The 16489-nt window shown below is 37.6% G+C and overlaps 1 protein-coding gene across 3 annotated transcripts in view; it reads left to right on the top strand.

Annotated features, from left to right (window-relative positions):
• The first annotated feature begins 3643 nt into the window (after positions 1 to 3643).
• Positions 3644 to 16489, top strand: part of LOC131537328 (zinc finger protein 501-like) — a 29502-nt gene continuing 16656 nt past the window's right edge. For all 3 annotated transcript variants that reach the window (XR_009270249.1, XR_009270248.1, XM_058770680.1), the window contains exon 1: positions 3644 to 4138. Coding sequence is in view for 1 of the 3 variants with exons in the window: in XM_058770680.1 (XP_058626663.1) it covers positions 3856 to 4138 (283 nt within the window). In the remaining 2 variants the exon portion in view is untranslated. The remainder of the gene's footprint in view (positions 4139 to 16489) is intronic.

Below are 16489 nucleotides of genomic sequence, written 5' to 3'. Positions count from 1 at the left end.
TCATGGAGGGGTCTGAAATTGTCATCGTAGGTGCATGTCCACTGTGAGAGACATAATCTAAAAAAAATCCAGAAATCACAATGTATGATTTTTAACTATTTATTTGTATGATACAGCTGCAAATAAGTATTTGAACACCTGAGAAAATCAATGTTAATATTTGGTACAGTAGCCTTTGTTTGCAATTACAGAGGTCAAACGCTTTCCTGTAGTTTTCACCAGGTTTGCACACACTGCAGGAGGGATTTTGGCCCACCTCCACACAGATCTTCTCTAGATCAGTCAGGTTTCTGGCCTGTCGCTGAGAAACACGGAGTTTGAGCTCCTCCAAAGATTCTCTATTGGGTTTAGGTCTGGAGACTGGCTAGGCCACGCCAGAACCTTGATATGCTTCTTACAGAGCCACTCCTTGGTTATCCTGGCTGTGTGCTTGGTCATTGTCATGTTGGAAGACCCAGCCTCGACCCATCTTCAATGCTCTAACTGAGGGAAGGAGGTTATTCCCAAAATCTCGCAATACATGGCCCCGGTCATCCTCTCCTTAATACAGTGCAGTCGCCCTGTCCCATGTGCAAAACACCCCAAAGCATGATGCTACCACCCCATGCTTCACAGTAGGGATGGTGTTCTTGGATGGTACTCATCATTCTTCTTCCTCCAAACACGTTTAGTGGAATTATGACCAAAAGTTCTATTTTGGTCTCATCTGACCACATGACTTTCTCCCATGACTCCTCTGGATCATCCAAATGGTCATTGGCAAACTTAAGTCGGGCCTGGACATGTGCTGGTTTAAGCAGGGGAACCTTCCGTGCCATGCATGATTTCAAACCATGACGCCTTAGTGTATTACCAACAGTAACCTTGGAAGCGGTGGTCCCAGCTCTTTTCAGGTCATTGACCAGCTCCTCCCGTGTAGTTCTGGGCTGATTTCTCACCTTTCTTAGGATCATTGAGACCCCACGGTGAGATCTTGCATGGAGCCCCAGTCCGAGGGAGACTGACAGTCATGTTTAGCTTCTTCCATTTTCTAATGATTGCTCCAACAGTGGACCTTTTTTCACCAAGCTGCTTGGCAATTTCCCCGTAGCCCTTTCCAGCCTTGTGGAGGTGTACAATTTTGTCTCTAGTGTCTTTGGACAGCTCTTTGGTCTTAGCCATGTTAGTAGTTGGATTCTTACTGATTGTATGGGGTGGACAGGTGTCTTTATGCAGCTAACGGCCTCAAACAGGTGCATCTAACTTAGGATAATAAATGGAGTGGAGGTGGACATTTTAAAGGCAGACTAACAGGTCTTTGAGGGTCAGAATTCTAGCTGATAGACAGGTGTTCAAATACTTATTTGCAGCTGTATCATACAAATAAATAGTTAAAAATCATACATTGTGATTTCTGGATTTTTTTTAGATTATGTCTCTCACAGTGGACATGCACCTACGATGACAATTTCAGACCCTCCATGATTTCTAAGTGGGAGAACTTGCAAAATAGCAGGGTGTTCAAATACTTATTTTCCTCACTGTATATACTGTGTGTGTGTGTGTGTGTATATATATATATATATATATATATGGGTCATTCTACAGAAACGTCCACTTTTCTGTCCCTAGATTTTACAGAAATATTACAATTGAAATACACATTAGGATTACAGTTTTTTATGTTATTTGAACAATTACACCTTCCTGAGCCATCAATGTGGCATAATTTTTTTTTTATTAATAATTATTATACTAAGAATTCCACAAAACTGCTCGTCCCCACAGCTATGTACAGCAGGAAAGTGCTTTATTTTGAGGTCAAAAACAGGATTTTCTACCATTTAAAATACAAAAGTCTATTCATAACTATCAAATATATGATATAAATGGCATAAAAAACTAAATGCCAAATAAAATATGTAATTAAAATAGTGGTCCCCTGGAGTTGTGTCGCTGGTGTTACCGCTTAACAAATGTATTTAATTTTGGAATAAAAAACACAATGACATCACTCGACTTCCTCCTTCCTATTTTCTAAACATCTATGAAAAAAGGTCCATGTTTAGTCCACTGTTTCTTTTCGGTTGTCAGAAATTTTCTCATTTATCTCATGATTTCATATGAAGCTTTTAGTTGATGTCACTGGTGTGACCCATTTATTGTTAGGGGGAAAAAAAACAAAAAAAACTATAATACAAATGGATTAAACTACTTAATTTAGTGAGTATACCATGATGGACAACATGTGGCTTGATACCTTGCAGCAGACATTTTGTAAAATGCATTTTCATGAAAATTGTCACTGGTGTTACCTTCCTTATGGATAACACCAGTGACGATCAGTATATCAGGTCTAATGTATGTCACTGGTGTTACTGTACTGTTTTTGTCTGTCACATTAAATAAATAAAACACAATCTACTTATTTCTTGCATTTTCATTATTTTTCTGTAACTCTGACTACGTGTTGAAAAAGAGAAGAAAAAAAATATTTCATAACTTTTAATATTGCTAAAGAAGGTAACACCAGTGACAAAGAACAATACATGTGGTCTTGAAATAATTGCACAAAAAAGCTAATAATAATAATTAAAAAAATTAAGCTGTCATTTTGTAATGAGTCCACATTATCTAAGTTTAAATGTTGAAAAAATAAATACATTTTAAGACATTTTGCCATACCAAAAGTGGACGTTTCTGTAGAATGACCCATATAAACAAGTAATGTATATATACACATTACTTGTTTTTCATGAATGTATTTTACAACAATACAAAGAGCAATGTATATCATTTTGCATTATCATTTTAGATTTAGTCCTACACTTATTCCCTTTTATTTGTTCCCCACAATGTTTTTTCCCACTAATTTTAGATTTTATAAAATTGTGCACTCATGATTTTTCTAGAGTAACTTTTGCTACTGAATTATCCACTAACCTAGTTTATAATAGTATTTGTTGTCATAGATTATAATTATATATGCATTCATTTGTTGTTTTTCTTTACAATAAAGTTGTCTAGATTTAGTAGATTGTGTGTAACACAAAAAAAAGTCATGATCAGGTCAACACACACTGAGGTATAAAAACTCAACACTGATTAATAAAAACTGCCCAGGTTTCGGCTAGGGTGACCAATGCGCTCTGGACACTTGCCATTAAAATAACGCCATAGAAACTATAATTTCATCGTGTAAACAGCTTCAGGGATTTTAATGGGAGTTTTTGAGAGTGCTTCAACTTGACTTAAAGTCAGTCGTATTAAAAATATGTTATGGCATGACACCCAAACAGACAGGTTTTGATATTACATTATTTGGTTACTTTGACCATCGCCCACTATCAACATAATCTATAAAGGTGAGAATCAAGATATTTCATAGTTAATGCGTTTGGGAATGTTTCAAATAAAAAGGAAAAAAATTAATAAAATAAAACATAAGTGCTGTTGTGGCTGCTACGTGTCACATGACTGTTGAGGCTCAAATACTATGCGAGTCTATTTAATCCTTTTTCATTTATTTGTGCAGATCGGCTTTTTTAAAGGAAAACAAATCAGCACACCTTCCCCGTATTTATTTTCCCTCCTCTCGCCGCTTCACTCCAGTCCAGCGGGTGGCGCTAAAACACTTACGTTTGTTTACCAAACACCAATAAACCTCAGAGGAAGAAGATTAGTTTCACCGCGCTCTCTGTTTGTAGGTAATGCTGGTTTAATACAAATAACTGTTTCGGTTAATAGAAAAATACAGTTTTGAATCAGGTCAGTAAATACCTGTAATATTCTCATCCTCACAGTCGTGACTAAGTTTTGAAGCAAGCAGGAATATCTGGAGGAGTATCATCTGAACTGAGGTCTGCTGCTGTGAAGATGGTGTTTGTTAAAGAGGAGAGTGAAGAGAACACGAGTGAACCAGAAACCTGGAGAATAAAACACGAGGAACCAGAAACCTGGAGAATAAAACACGAGGAACCAGAAACCTGGAGAATAAAACACGAGGAACCAGAAACCTGGAGAATAAAACATGAGGAACCAGAAACCTGCAGAATAAAAGAGGAACCAGAACCCTTGAGAATAAAACAGGAGGAACCAGAACCCTGCAGAATAAAAGAGGAACCAGAACCCTGCAGAATAAAACAGGAGGAACAAGGAGGTTGGTATTTATTCTTCATTCATCTTTAATGGCTGTTTGTGGTACATTAGGCTTACAAAGCTTTAACCATATGGGGTTTGACGGTGTTTTGGGGCTGTGGAGAGGTTTTGACATGCCCTGACATTTTATTGATTTTATTTTTTTAATATCTTAAAAAAAAAAAAAAAACATATTAATGGCTAAAGTCTGATTACACTATAATTAGCACAAACTGCGCTACAATAATATGTGAGCAGCATGAATGTAGCCTACATGTTTGTGTTTTTGAGAAGACAACGTTTATGCATGGTTAGTGGAAAACTAAAAATTTTAATTTAACTGAATTAAGGCCATGATACACACACACAGAACATTTGTTCACAAGACGTTTGAGAACTGGATGTGGTAGACTAGAGTTTGTGCTACAAAAATGATGTGAAAATCATTCTGCTCACTCATTCACAGAAAACAATATTATGATGTTATGATAAATGTTATTTTGAATAATGTGAATAACCAAACAATTGTTGAACAGACTTCCATAGTATTTTTTCCTACTATCAAATGTGCACCAGCTACTGTTTGGTTACCCACATTCTTCAAAATATCTTCTTTTGTGTTCAGCACAAGAAAGATATTAAAGGGTTAGTTCACCAAAAAATGAAAATTAGCCCATTTTTTACTCACCCTCAGAGCATCCTAGGTGTATATGACTTTCTTCTTTCAGACAAATCCAGTCAGAGTTATATTAAAAATTATTCTGGCTGTAGAATGGGAGTAGGCGGGTGTTTTTGTTCAACAGTCCAAAAGTAGTAGGGCTGTGACGGTGACAGATTTTTACCACCGTGGTGGTAATGGACCAACTGCCATCGGTGGCTCGGAGTTGTTATATATAATTTGTTAATTATTTATATATATTTCTAAATAAAATGCATATATGAATGTGTATATATATATACTGCCGCTCAAAAGTTTGGGATCAGTAATATTTTTTATGTTTTTTTTTTTTTAAGAAGTTTCTTCTGCTCAGCAAGGCTGTATCTATTTAATCAAAAATACAGAAAAAAAACTGTTATTTTGTGAAATATTATTGCAGTTTAAAATAAGTTTTCTATTTTAATATACTTTAAAATCTAATTTATTTTTGTGATCAAAGCTTAATTTTTAGCATCGTTACTTCAGTGTCACATGATCCTTCAGAAATCATTCTGATATGCTGATTTATTATGAGTGTTGAAACTGTTGTGCTGCTACTTTTTATGGGACCTGTGTTTTTTTTTTATATAAAAAAAAAAGGTTAAAAAGAACAGCATTTATTTAAAAAAGAAATTTTGTGCTACAATATACAATGCTATTCAACAGTTTGAGTTTTTTAGAAATTAATACTTTTATTCAGGAGGACTGAATATAAAGACTTATTGTTTGAAAAGATTTCTATTTTGAACAAATGCTGTTCTTTTTAACTTTGTATTCGTCAAAGAATCAAAGAAAAAAGTATCACAGGTTCCAAAAAAGCACAATAGTTTCAGCACTCAACACTTAGAATGATTTCTGAAGGATCATGTGACACTAAAGACTGGAGTAATGATGCTGAAAATTCAGCGCTGCGTCACAGAAATAAATTATATTGTAAAGTATATTAAAATAGGAAACCAATATTAGAAATTGCAATAAGATTTTACAATATTACTGTTTTTTTGTTTGTTTGTTTTTTTTCTGTATTTTTGATCGGATAAATACAGCCTTGATGAGCAGAAGAGAAGGTTTTTCAGAAAACATGAAAACCTTACTTATCCCAACCTTTTGAGCGGCAGTGTATATTAGGGATGGTAATTTAACACATTAATTATGCCCCTGTTTGAGTTTTTGTCTCTCATTTACATCATATAGTTAAGCAATATCACACAAGCAATAGGCTAAATGCAATATCACACGAGTGCAAATGTGATACTGATCTTATACTACAGTTCAGTAAGTAAGAAGTTAATATTGTGTTATTTTAGACACAAAGTTGTCTGCTTTGCTCAATTTTGCCAACAAAAATATAAATATAAAGCAGAACTGTTAGTCTCCGAGCAACACGGTGCATTTCATTTCTTAATGCACATTTTCAATGAATTGGGTGAAGCATTTGGCACGTTGAACCATTGGCCATTGACGCGTTGGATTTGAAGCGGCGCTGCACAGACCGATCGGTGTGTGACATCAAAGTACTGCGAGAGTGGTTCAAAAGCATGCACAGTCATCTGCTCTCTACAGCTTTCACGGTAGTTTGATGTCACATGTCGGTCTGATGGTGATGATCCGCTTCTAGTCGGTCAAGCCTAATGATTCAATGGACCATTCATAAAGAACCATTTACTTCACTCCTGAATGAATCAGCTATTTGCACGAATCAAATGAATAATTGACTGGATGACTTAATCACTAAGACATTTACCACCGCCTACTGGCAGTTTTAGTTTATTATTTTGAGTATCATTTAATTAAAGAAATCATTTCATATTTCCATAGTAATAATAATAAAATTAATTAAATAAATTAAAGGAATAGTTCATCCACCCAAAAATGACAATTGTGTCATCACTCACCCTCATAGTCCAAAAGAGTAGGGTAAAGATACATATTAAGCTCACCAAAATCTACATTGAGACATTTTAGTTCACAAGATATTAAAATATTAATCTCACACACAAAAATTTTTTTTTTTTTTTTTTAAATGACAAAAGCATTTCAATTAAGATATACATCATTAAATGCAAAAAGTCTGGCTGTGCTTAATGGGTAAAGTTTTGTAGGACACCCCTGTTCCCATTAAGCTCACATCATGTTTTATTAAACATGTTTTATTAAACAAAGTCGATCACAAAAAACAACACTAAAATCAAACAACAAGGGACTCAATTTGATCTGTTGTATATTCATAGTGAAGTGTCATTTGAACACGTTTCAACATTCATACTAGTCTGCGTTCAGCTAAGTAGCACACATTCAAAAATCAAATAAAACAAACCAATAAAACATTTAATTCACTGGGATGAACACAGAAACTAGCCGCATTATGAAGCCTCTTTTTAAACGGATGTCATCTTATCTATAGTCTCTTAAGGCTGGAATACACTACATGATTTTTGCCCTGATTTTCAACCGATTTACAGTCTGGAGAAGTTGATGCTAGTTGCCAAAGATCAGAGCCGGTCTGCAGATTTGAGTCGACAGAATCTATAGAAAATCGATTAACTTAACTTAAAGTGACAACCATCAGTTAATATTTAAAGTCTGTTTGCTATTTACATTTACATCTATTTACATAGACGTTCAATGTGGAAGAGCTTAAAGAGAGCACACTGAGCTTAAATGGAGCAGCAACAATTTTGACTAAATTTCATGTAATCTTCATTAAAATGACAAGATTTTGCAAAATAAATAGTCTAGGTCATGTATTAAGTTCATACATATTTTATTATGAACAACTATTATTAACAATATCTATGAAATTGTACTGTCAAACTGAAGCTGTGTGATTTTTCACAGTAGTGTACCCTTTAAGCTCACCTTAAAATATGAAATCTTTAAAAATTATAGCAGTGTAAAACCACAGACCAGCAATAAACTGTCAATTTATAATATTTTGGATGTAAAAGTACAAGCCAGTAATGCCTGTGAAGTAATATGTTAGCGTAGCACACAATCTTATGCAGCTAGTCAGCTAACTGTGTTCTGTAGCATCTGTGCTATGTTTCTAAATCTATCTTTTGGATCTAACTGTAATTATTTCTCACATCCAAGTTACAGGTTATATTATGCAAAAGTCTGAACATTAATCTCTTAATTTTACAGTAAGTAGTGAAACTTACCCAAAATAAATGCTTAAACATCTAAAAAATGCACATTGAAAGGGCTCCTCTTTTAGTGAAAGTTTTCAGACAGCTTTCAAAATGGCTGCCAGACAGTGTGAACACATGGAGACCCATATCTCAGTGTGCAATGATCTGATTGACTTGAAATTACAGGAGGTATGTAGTAACTTAAAGTGACAACCATCAGTTAATATTTAAAGTCTGTTTGCTATTTACATTTACATCTATTTACATAGACGTTCAATGTGGAAGAGCTTAAAGAGAGCACACTGAGCTTAAATGGAGCAGCAACAATTTTGACTAAATTTCATGTAATCTTCATTAAAATGACAAGATTTTGCAAAATAAATAGTCTAGGTCATGTATTAAGTTCATACATATTTTAATATGAACAACTATTATTAACAATATCTATGAAATTGTACTGTCACACTGAAGCTGTGTGATTTTTCACAGTAGTGTACCCTTTAAGCTCACCTTAAAATATGAAATCTTTAAAAATTATAGCAGTGTAAAACCACAGACCAGCAATAAACTGTCAATTTATAATATTATGGATGTAAAAGTACAAGCCAGTAATGCCTGTGAAGTAATATGTTAGCGTAGCACACAATCTTATACAGCTAGTCAGCTAACTGTGTTCTGTAGCATCTGTGCTATGTTTCTAAATCTATCTTTTGGATCTAATGTAATTATTTCCCACATCCAAGTTCCAGGTTATAATATGCAAAAGTCTGAACATTAATCTCTTAATTTTACAGTAAGTAGTGAAACTTACCCAAAATAAATGCTTAAACATCTAAAAAATGCACATTGAAAGGGCTCCTCTTTTAGTGAAAGTTTTCAGACAGCTTTCAAAATGGCTGCCAGACAGTGTGAACACATGGAGACCCATATCTCAGTGTGCAATGATCTGATTGACTTGAAATTACAGGAGGTATGTAGTAACATCAATTGGTTAAGACCTCAAGTATGATAATACATTATTTTGTCTTATTATAATCTGAGCTCAAATATGGAAGTGTGCTTAATGGGTACCTGAGCTTAATAGGTACATTTACCCGATATGTAATAAATGTTATCAAACATCTATTGATCATCTATTAACAAGCTTGCGTGTTTATTTTAGCACTTCAGTCAGTGAACACGCAGCCTGCAAAACACTAAAACAAATATTAAAGAAATAATATAGATAAGAAAGTAGCCTTCAATAAGAAAGTTAAATACACCGGACTGTAGGCGAATTTACAGAGGAGCATACGCTGTTTGCATTCAGTGGATATTCTTCAAAATGGCGCTAGGTTGATATTTGAATAAAGTTGTTGTTTTTTTTCTTTTGCGCACAAAGAATTCTTGTAGCTTCATAAAATTACGGTTGAACCCCTGATTTTACATGGATTATTTTACCGATCTCCTTGCTACGTTTCTGGACCTTGATCGTGACCTTGCTGTCTTTGGAGGGTCAGAGAGCTCTCCGATTCCATCAAAAATATCAAAGGGGTCTCATGTTGCTAAGAAGAATATTATTTTGTGTATTTGGTGTACTGAAATGTGTTTAGGCGGTTTAAGGTTAAAAAAATCACATTTTCCGCATACTGTACATTTATTGTTGCTCCTCTACCCTCCTCCTTTCTGAAACACGTCGATTTTTATAAAGCTCATCGTTCTGAGAAGCGTGGTGTGCTCTGATTGGCCAGCTATCCAGTGTGTTGTGATTGGCCGAATACCTCAAGCATGTGACGGAAATGTTACGCCCCTTACCGTATTGTAATGCCGTGTCCCGGCACGACGAGATTAAAACAATAAAACCCACTATAAACGAGGCATTTGTTGCATTCAGTGAGAACATAATTACTGATTATAAGGACTCATACAGTCTTTTTATGCGTTGCGCCATGCCGCGTAAACATAACACCATGTCTGCATTTGTGATCGTAGAGACGACAAACAAGCACTACTCTACACTGCTCAAAATTCGTGTTTGAATAGTCAGTAGCAAATTTTTAAAATATCGAAACGTACTTACAGGCTGTGAGTCAGAAGCACCAGACTGTCCTTGCGATGTTGGAATTGCCCCACTTTATAGAAACAGCCTTTGTGCACAGCTGGCATTGTAGGCTACTCTCACTCAGGTTCAGGAAGTAGTCCTCCGTAAAATGTGCTGCACACATCGGAATTTGCGTTGTACTGTTCTGGAACAGTGTCATAAATACAACTTAACCATTTAAACCAGTTGTGTACTCCTTGTGTACTCCTGTGGAAGGCCAAACAAAGTAGTTTCGCTTTCACAACGAATCACAGCGTCTCCAGGACATGGTGGCGGCAACAACAATACCACAGGGGGAATAAAAGTTATGCCGCCTTTCATTGCGTGTATGTTTGGGCGGTGTTATGCAAATCTTCCCACACCATTTGAATGTTTGAATGAGCCGTTTTAGGAAGGCGTGGACGAGTCTTAACTTTAATAAAGAATATCATGACGACATGAGGGTGAGTTAGGGCTGCACGATTATGACAAAATCATAATTGTCAATTATTCCCTTGAAATTGCGATTATTAATAACGATTATTTTTAACATTTATGCCATTGTTTGAAGCTGCATGCCATATTTTTATAGAAAACATATATATAAAAAAGGTTGAAAACACTCTTCCTGAACTTTTATTGCTTTTCTATAGCACTGAGCCTCACATTTCAACTATACATTGGTTTGGTTTCTTCTTTAAACAAAAAAAAGGTAAAATTGTGCATGGTATAACGATGTTATACTAAAACTAAAAATTAAAACAAAAAAGAAAAAAAAATGGTTTACTAAAGCTATATATATTTCATTTACAATTAAACAGACAAAATTTCAAATTACAGTAACATTTTACAGTACAATTTATATTATCAGGACTCCAGACTAACATTCGAGAGCAGTGGCACCAGCACCTGATTTGGTAGCACTGAATCAGTATCAGTATTGATGAGAATGACCGCTCCGATTTATTTGGCTTTAAACTAGTTTAAATTAAAGAGACGTGATTTGTACTGGAGAACTCTGCCCTGAACTCGAGTGCTTCTTACTGGATTTCACAGCGTTGTTTAGTGCGTGATCGCGACTGGTCACTGTAATAAACGCATGCGCTCTAAGCTCGCGCTGCGCTGTTTTCTTTTGAGGTGAGTGGATAAAAGGTCAGTGTGGCGCGCAGTTCAAACCAGTACCACTATTTTGTTCCGCTTTTGACACTTTTGGCGTTTAAAGGTCCCATGGCATGAAAATTTCACTTCATGAGGTTTTTTAACATTTAATATGAGTTCCCCTAGCCTGCCTATGGTCCCCCAGTGGCTAGAAATGGCGATAGGGGTAAACCGAGCCCTGGGTATCCTGCTTCGCCTTTGAGAAAATGAAAGCTCAGATGGCCCAATCTGGAATCTTCCCTTTGTCGTCATACGGGGAAAGGTTTCCTCCCCTTTCTCTGCTTTGCCCGCCCATGAGAAAATGAGCTACTACCGTACGAGGGGAGCGCAATAATTTTTTTTTCCCTTGAGAGACATCATGGCTTGCAAACGAGCGAAGCATGACGGTTGCTCAGTGTTTGGATGTACAAATGAACACCGAAGTATTTTTTTAGTTCCTTCAGCCGAGCCTATGGCTAGCATTAGCTACATGATAATAACTGTAACAGCATACATAAACGAACCAACTAAAGTACCGTATCCAGACACAATATTTTAAACTAACCATTCGGAGACGTCCTGCTGTAGCCGCTGAGTTGTAACTTCTTAATCCAGGGCTTCTCCATCCGGATCAGATTCTGGGTCAAACTGAAAAGCTTAAATGACTGCGTGTCTATGAGCCATTGCGATACATCCACTGTCAACATTAGCGCATGGTAGCGCAAGCTGGTTAAGGCCACACACCCACCCTCCACCTTGCCCCGCCTCTCTCGTCCTTAAAGCTACAGACACAGAATGGCACGTCCTAAGGAAAGCTCATTGTGGGACTGGCTCATAGTGGCTGAAATTCTGCACCAAGGCTGAATTTCGGGAAACAGACTTCAGATACGGTATTAGGGACCACTTAGGCCTATATAAAAGCAGTCAAAAAGCAGCATGTCATGGGACCTTTAACATATCTATCATGCGCAACAGAGTGACAACTATCAGTTAGACAAAATGTCCTTTATCCAGTGTGTTTGAGTTTGTTAAACCCCACACTGCAAACACCTCTTAAGCACACAGAATAATGCAAGTGGGCATTTTTAATTGTTTATTTATTTTTGTAATCGCGGCTTTGAACGATTATGTAATCGTGGCATCCATAATCGCGATTAGAAATCGATTAATTGTGCAGCCCTAGGGTGAGTAATTAATGACAGAATTTTCATTTTTGGGTGAACTAACCCTTTAAGCCATAACCAACTGTATTTATGTGAGATACTCTACACCAGAGGTCAGGAACCTTTTTTGACCAAAGAGTACGGGTGGGCGATATGAGCTAAAATTCATATCACGGTATCTTCCACTGTCTAGATGATATCGATATTATATCGCGATATGAGTAAAAATAAAAAATTGGAATCACATTTTAGTAGACCTTAGTTAAATTAGAGGCAAAATATGTATTTTAACCTTATATAACTAGGAAAAAAAACATGATTTCAAGATATAAGGCAAAAATAGAATGGTCTGACTTTAGATGTGTAAAATTATGCTACATAAAGGCTGGGGTATACTTCACATTCCGCGTTCCGTTCCGTCTTGCGCACAGCCACGTCTGCACAGCTTTCAAAGTATACTCAACCGCAGATGAGTGCGGACGGACAAGCTCGACACATGTGCAGTACCACCAACTTGACTTGTTTCAACATTCACCTCGCGCATGCGCTGATGTACGCGGACTGTCCGCGCGTTCTCAAAAATTTGCCTGTACGCGGACGGGGTGCGCGGCTGTCCACAAGCCCTCCTGATGACGAAAATGATGTAATGCGGATGGTGCGCGCATGGCCGAAGTATACTTTGGCCTTAAGCACCTGCGCAAAAGATAAACAGCAAATGGACTGAAAGAACATGCAGATTCACTCTCTGACAGCGGATGGCGCTTATGGCCTCAGTTTAGCGTTCCTTGGGTTACCTCTGCGCTTATGAACACAGAGGTAGGAGAAAAAGAAAATGCCATCTAAAGTTTTCTGAAGAGAGTACCCTTCAGATACTAATTCATATTAACCCCCTTCCCCCAATTCATTATTTATATTTTTCTTCCATAATTTCGAGTATTGTGAACAGTGATCTTGCGCTGCCTGCTACAGTATTTTTTCTCTTTGTGTCTGTGTCTCTCTTTGTGTTCTGCGTCTCTGTCCTGTATTAACGGCTGTTTACAGATTTAGTAATATTACAACACAAATTACATTTTGGGAAATTATTATAATCCAGTTTGTGTGCAGTTCCGAAAAGCCGATCGTGTGTTTGAATCAAAAACTATCCAGTTCTGATTTATGTCCGATCGAGCGTGGCATTTCTCTCTCTCTCTCTCTCTCTCTGATGACGCAGTAATGACCGCGGGGGAAAAAAATCTTTGTCCATCCAATGAAATCCATGAATATGTAACGGTATCCACGGTATAGCAAAATCCATATCATGGCACAACATAATACCGGTAGTCATGTTAGCGCCCACCCCTACCAAAGAGACAATTTTTTTTATTTTTGGTTAATGCATTCTTCCAAAAGAGCCTATATATTAGTTTATAAAATGCATGTTGGAAACTAAAATACACAAATATGCAGCAACTAACCGTCAAAAATCGTGCAGGGCTTTTACTGTGAGGTTGATTTACAGGGGGATGAATTCTTTTCAGAGTTCTCTCTCTCTCTCTCTCTCTCTGTCTGTCTGTCTGTCTGTGTTGTTCTCAGAAATAAAGGTACAAAAGCTGTAACTGGGGCGGTACCTTTTCAAAAGGTACACTTTTGTACCTATTAGGTTCAAATATGTACACTTTAAGTACTAATATGTACCTTTAAGGTACCAAAATGGACCCTTTAGGTACAAACATGTACCTTTCGGGTTTTTTGAAAAGTGCTTTTGACCGCAGTGTCTGACCGAGTCTCAACACACTTGTAGCCAATCAGCAGTAAGGGGGCGTGTCTTGTACTGATAGAGTGAAGAGAGCGATCAATTTGAGTGCCGAGGACTGATATTAGCAGATCGACTATAGATAGAGAGAGATGGCAGATAAAAAAAAGAGGAAAATATCAGAGAAACAAAACATTAAAAGAAGGGTTACGATCAGGCAAGAGGTAGGACCTGCGTAAATATCGGAGCAGCTTTCCAGCGGCGGAGATAACTCAAGGAGCGGGAAGGGCTTGAATCGGACGCCGAGGTTGTGTTGTTTCTTTTTGATAGAAACGTTGATTTTGCTTTGTTTCACACAACTTAACCGTGTTGGCGTTTGCTTGAATATGCTTTTGTGTTATCTTCGCTTGTTTCCGCGATTGTCATTGCTAGGGTTGCCAACCATCCCATATTAGCCGGGACGTCCCGTATTTTTGGCCTAATTGATTTGTCCCCCATGTGACCTCCCTTGTCCCGTTTTTTGACCGCTACGCTGATAACCACTTACTGATAAAACATCAGCAGTGCTGATCACGACACTTGATAATGATCACCGACATGACACCTGTCATTATCCAGTCACAGCCCCCCTCATGCAGTGTACGTTAAGTAAATCAGAAATTGTGAACATAACTGTTTGAGGAAGATTGCGGAATCCTCTGCGGCTCGTCGCTCCCGTCTCACAGCAAGCGCTGCTCGCACTAATGCCAATTCCGGCTGTGTTTTGACTTCAGTAAATCAGTTTTGGTGAATACAAACAACGTGATTATTTTTCATGAGTCCAACATCCTGCCGCGCAAGAGATGTGATCAGTAAGGGAAGTCATCTTTCACTACAGGAGGTCAAAGTATCTTGAGGTTCTTTCATCTTTACAATGCCATGTAGACAGAGAAAAGATGTGGTCCAAGAACTGAGCCCTGAGGCACCCCAGTAGTTAGATGTTGCGACTTAAGACACCTCACCTCTCCAAAATATCTTGAAGGACCTATCTGAGAGGTAAGACTCAAACCACTGTAGTGCAGTTCCTGGGATGCCCTTTGCCATTAGTAAAAATGACAGGAGGATCTGGTGGTTAACCGTGTCAAAAGCAGCGGACAGATCCAGCAAGATAAGTATAGAAGATTTGGAATCCGCTCTTGCCAGTCTTAAGACTTCAACAACTGAGAGCAAGGCAGTCTCGGTTGAATGTCCACTTCTGAAACCAGACTGGTTGCAGTCGAGGAGGTTGTTATGTGAGAGAAAGGCAAAGACTTGGTTGAACACAGCTCATTCAATGTTTTTGCAATGAAAGAAAGAAGGGAAACCGGTCTGTAGTTCTCTAAAAGAGATGGGTTAAGGGTGGGTTTCTCAAGTCGTGGACTTATACAAGCCTGTCTAAATGCTGAGGGAAAACACCAGTGTAAAGGGAGGTGTTAATGATGTGAGTGAGTGCAGGTACAACTGCTGGAGAAATGGCTGGAAGGAGATGAGATGGAATAGGATCAAGCAGACAAGTAGTAGGATGATTAGAAAGGATGAGTTTGGAGACTTCTGCCTCAGAGAGTGAAGAGAAGGATGTGAACGAGTGTATGCTTGCTGGTGAGATGTGCTTGACAGATTGTGATGTAGAAAATTGTGCACTCATGGTTTTAATTTTATTAATGAAGAATGTGGCAGTCGTCAGCTGTTAGAATTGGAGCAGGAGGACAAAGGAGGGAGGAAAATGGTTTAAAGAGCATGCGAGTGTTAGACAAATTGTTAATTTTATGATAGTATGTCCTTTTAGTAGTGGAGACATTAGCAGAGAAGGAAGAGAGGAGTGACTGATACACATTAAGCTCAGTAGGATTTTTTTATTTGCGCCACACCCTTTCAGCAGCCCTGAGCTTAGAACACGTAGAACATCATACAGCCAAGGGGCCGAAGGGGTGGTACAGGCTGGCCTGGAAGGCAAGGGGCAGACAGTGTCTAAACAACATGTAAGAGTGGAGCAGAACGTATCAGTAGCATTGTTAGCATCAAGAGATGCTACCTGTTTAAGGGAAGGACGCAAAGATGAAACCATAGCAGATAGCCGGGAGGGTCTGCAGCCTGAGGTTTATCTAGGTCAGGGGTGGGGAACCTTTATTGACCAAAGAGCCATTTTTGTTTTTTTTTTTTGTTTAATGCATTTATCCAAAAGAGCCAAAGTAAAAAATAAATAAATATATATGTGTATATATATATGTATATTTGTGTGTGTGTTTTCAATAACGTTTTAATAATATTAACTTTATTAGAACCATGGAAACTAAAATACACAAATAAGCAACAAATCGTCAAAAGTTGTGCAGGGCTTTTACTGCGAGGTTGATTTTACAACATGAGAGGGATGAATTCTCTTCAGAGTTCTCTCTCTCTGCGTGCGCGCACGTGCACATGTTTGTAAGAGACTGA

Source organism: Onychostoma macrolepis, chromosome 03 (genome assembly GCF_012432095.1).
Source record: "Onychostoma macrolepis isolate SWU-2019 chromosome 03, ASM1243209v1, whole genome shotgun sequence".
Taxonomy (NCBI): domain Eukaryota; kingdom Metazoa; phylum Chordata; class Actinopteri; order Cypriniformes; family Cyprinidae; genus Onychostoma; species Onychostoma macrolepis.
The sequence above is the reverse complement of the archived record's forward strand: the minus strand, read 5'-3'. Positions and strand labels throughout refer to the sequence as shown.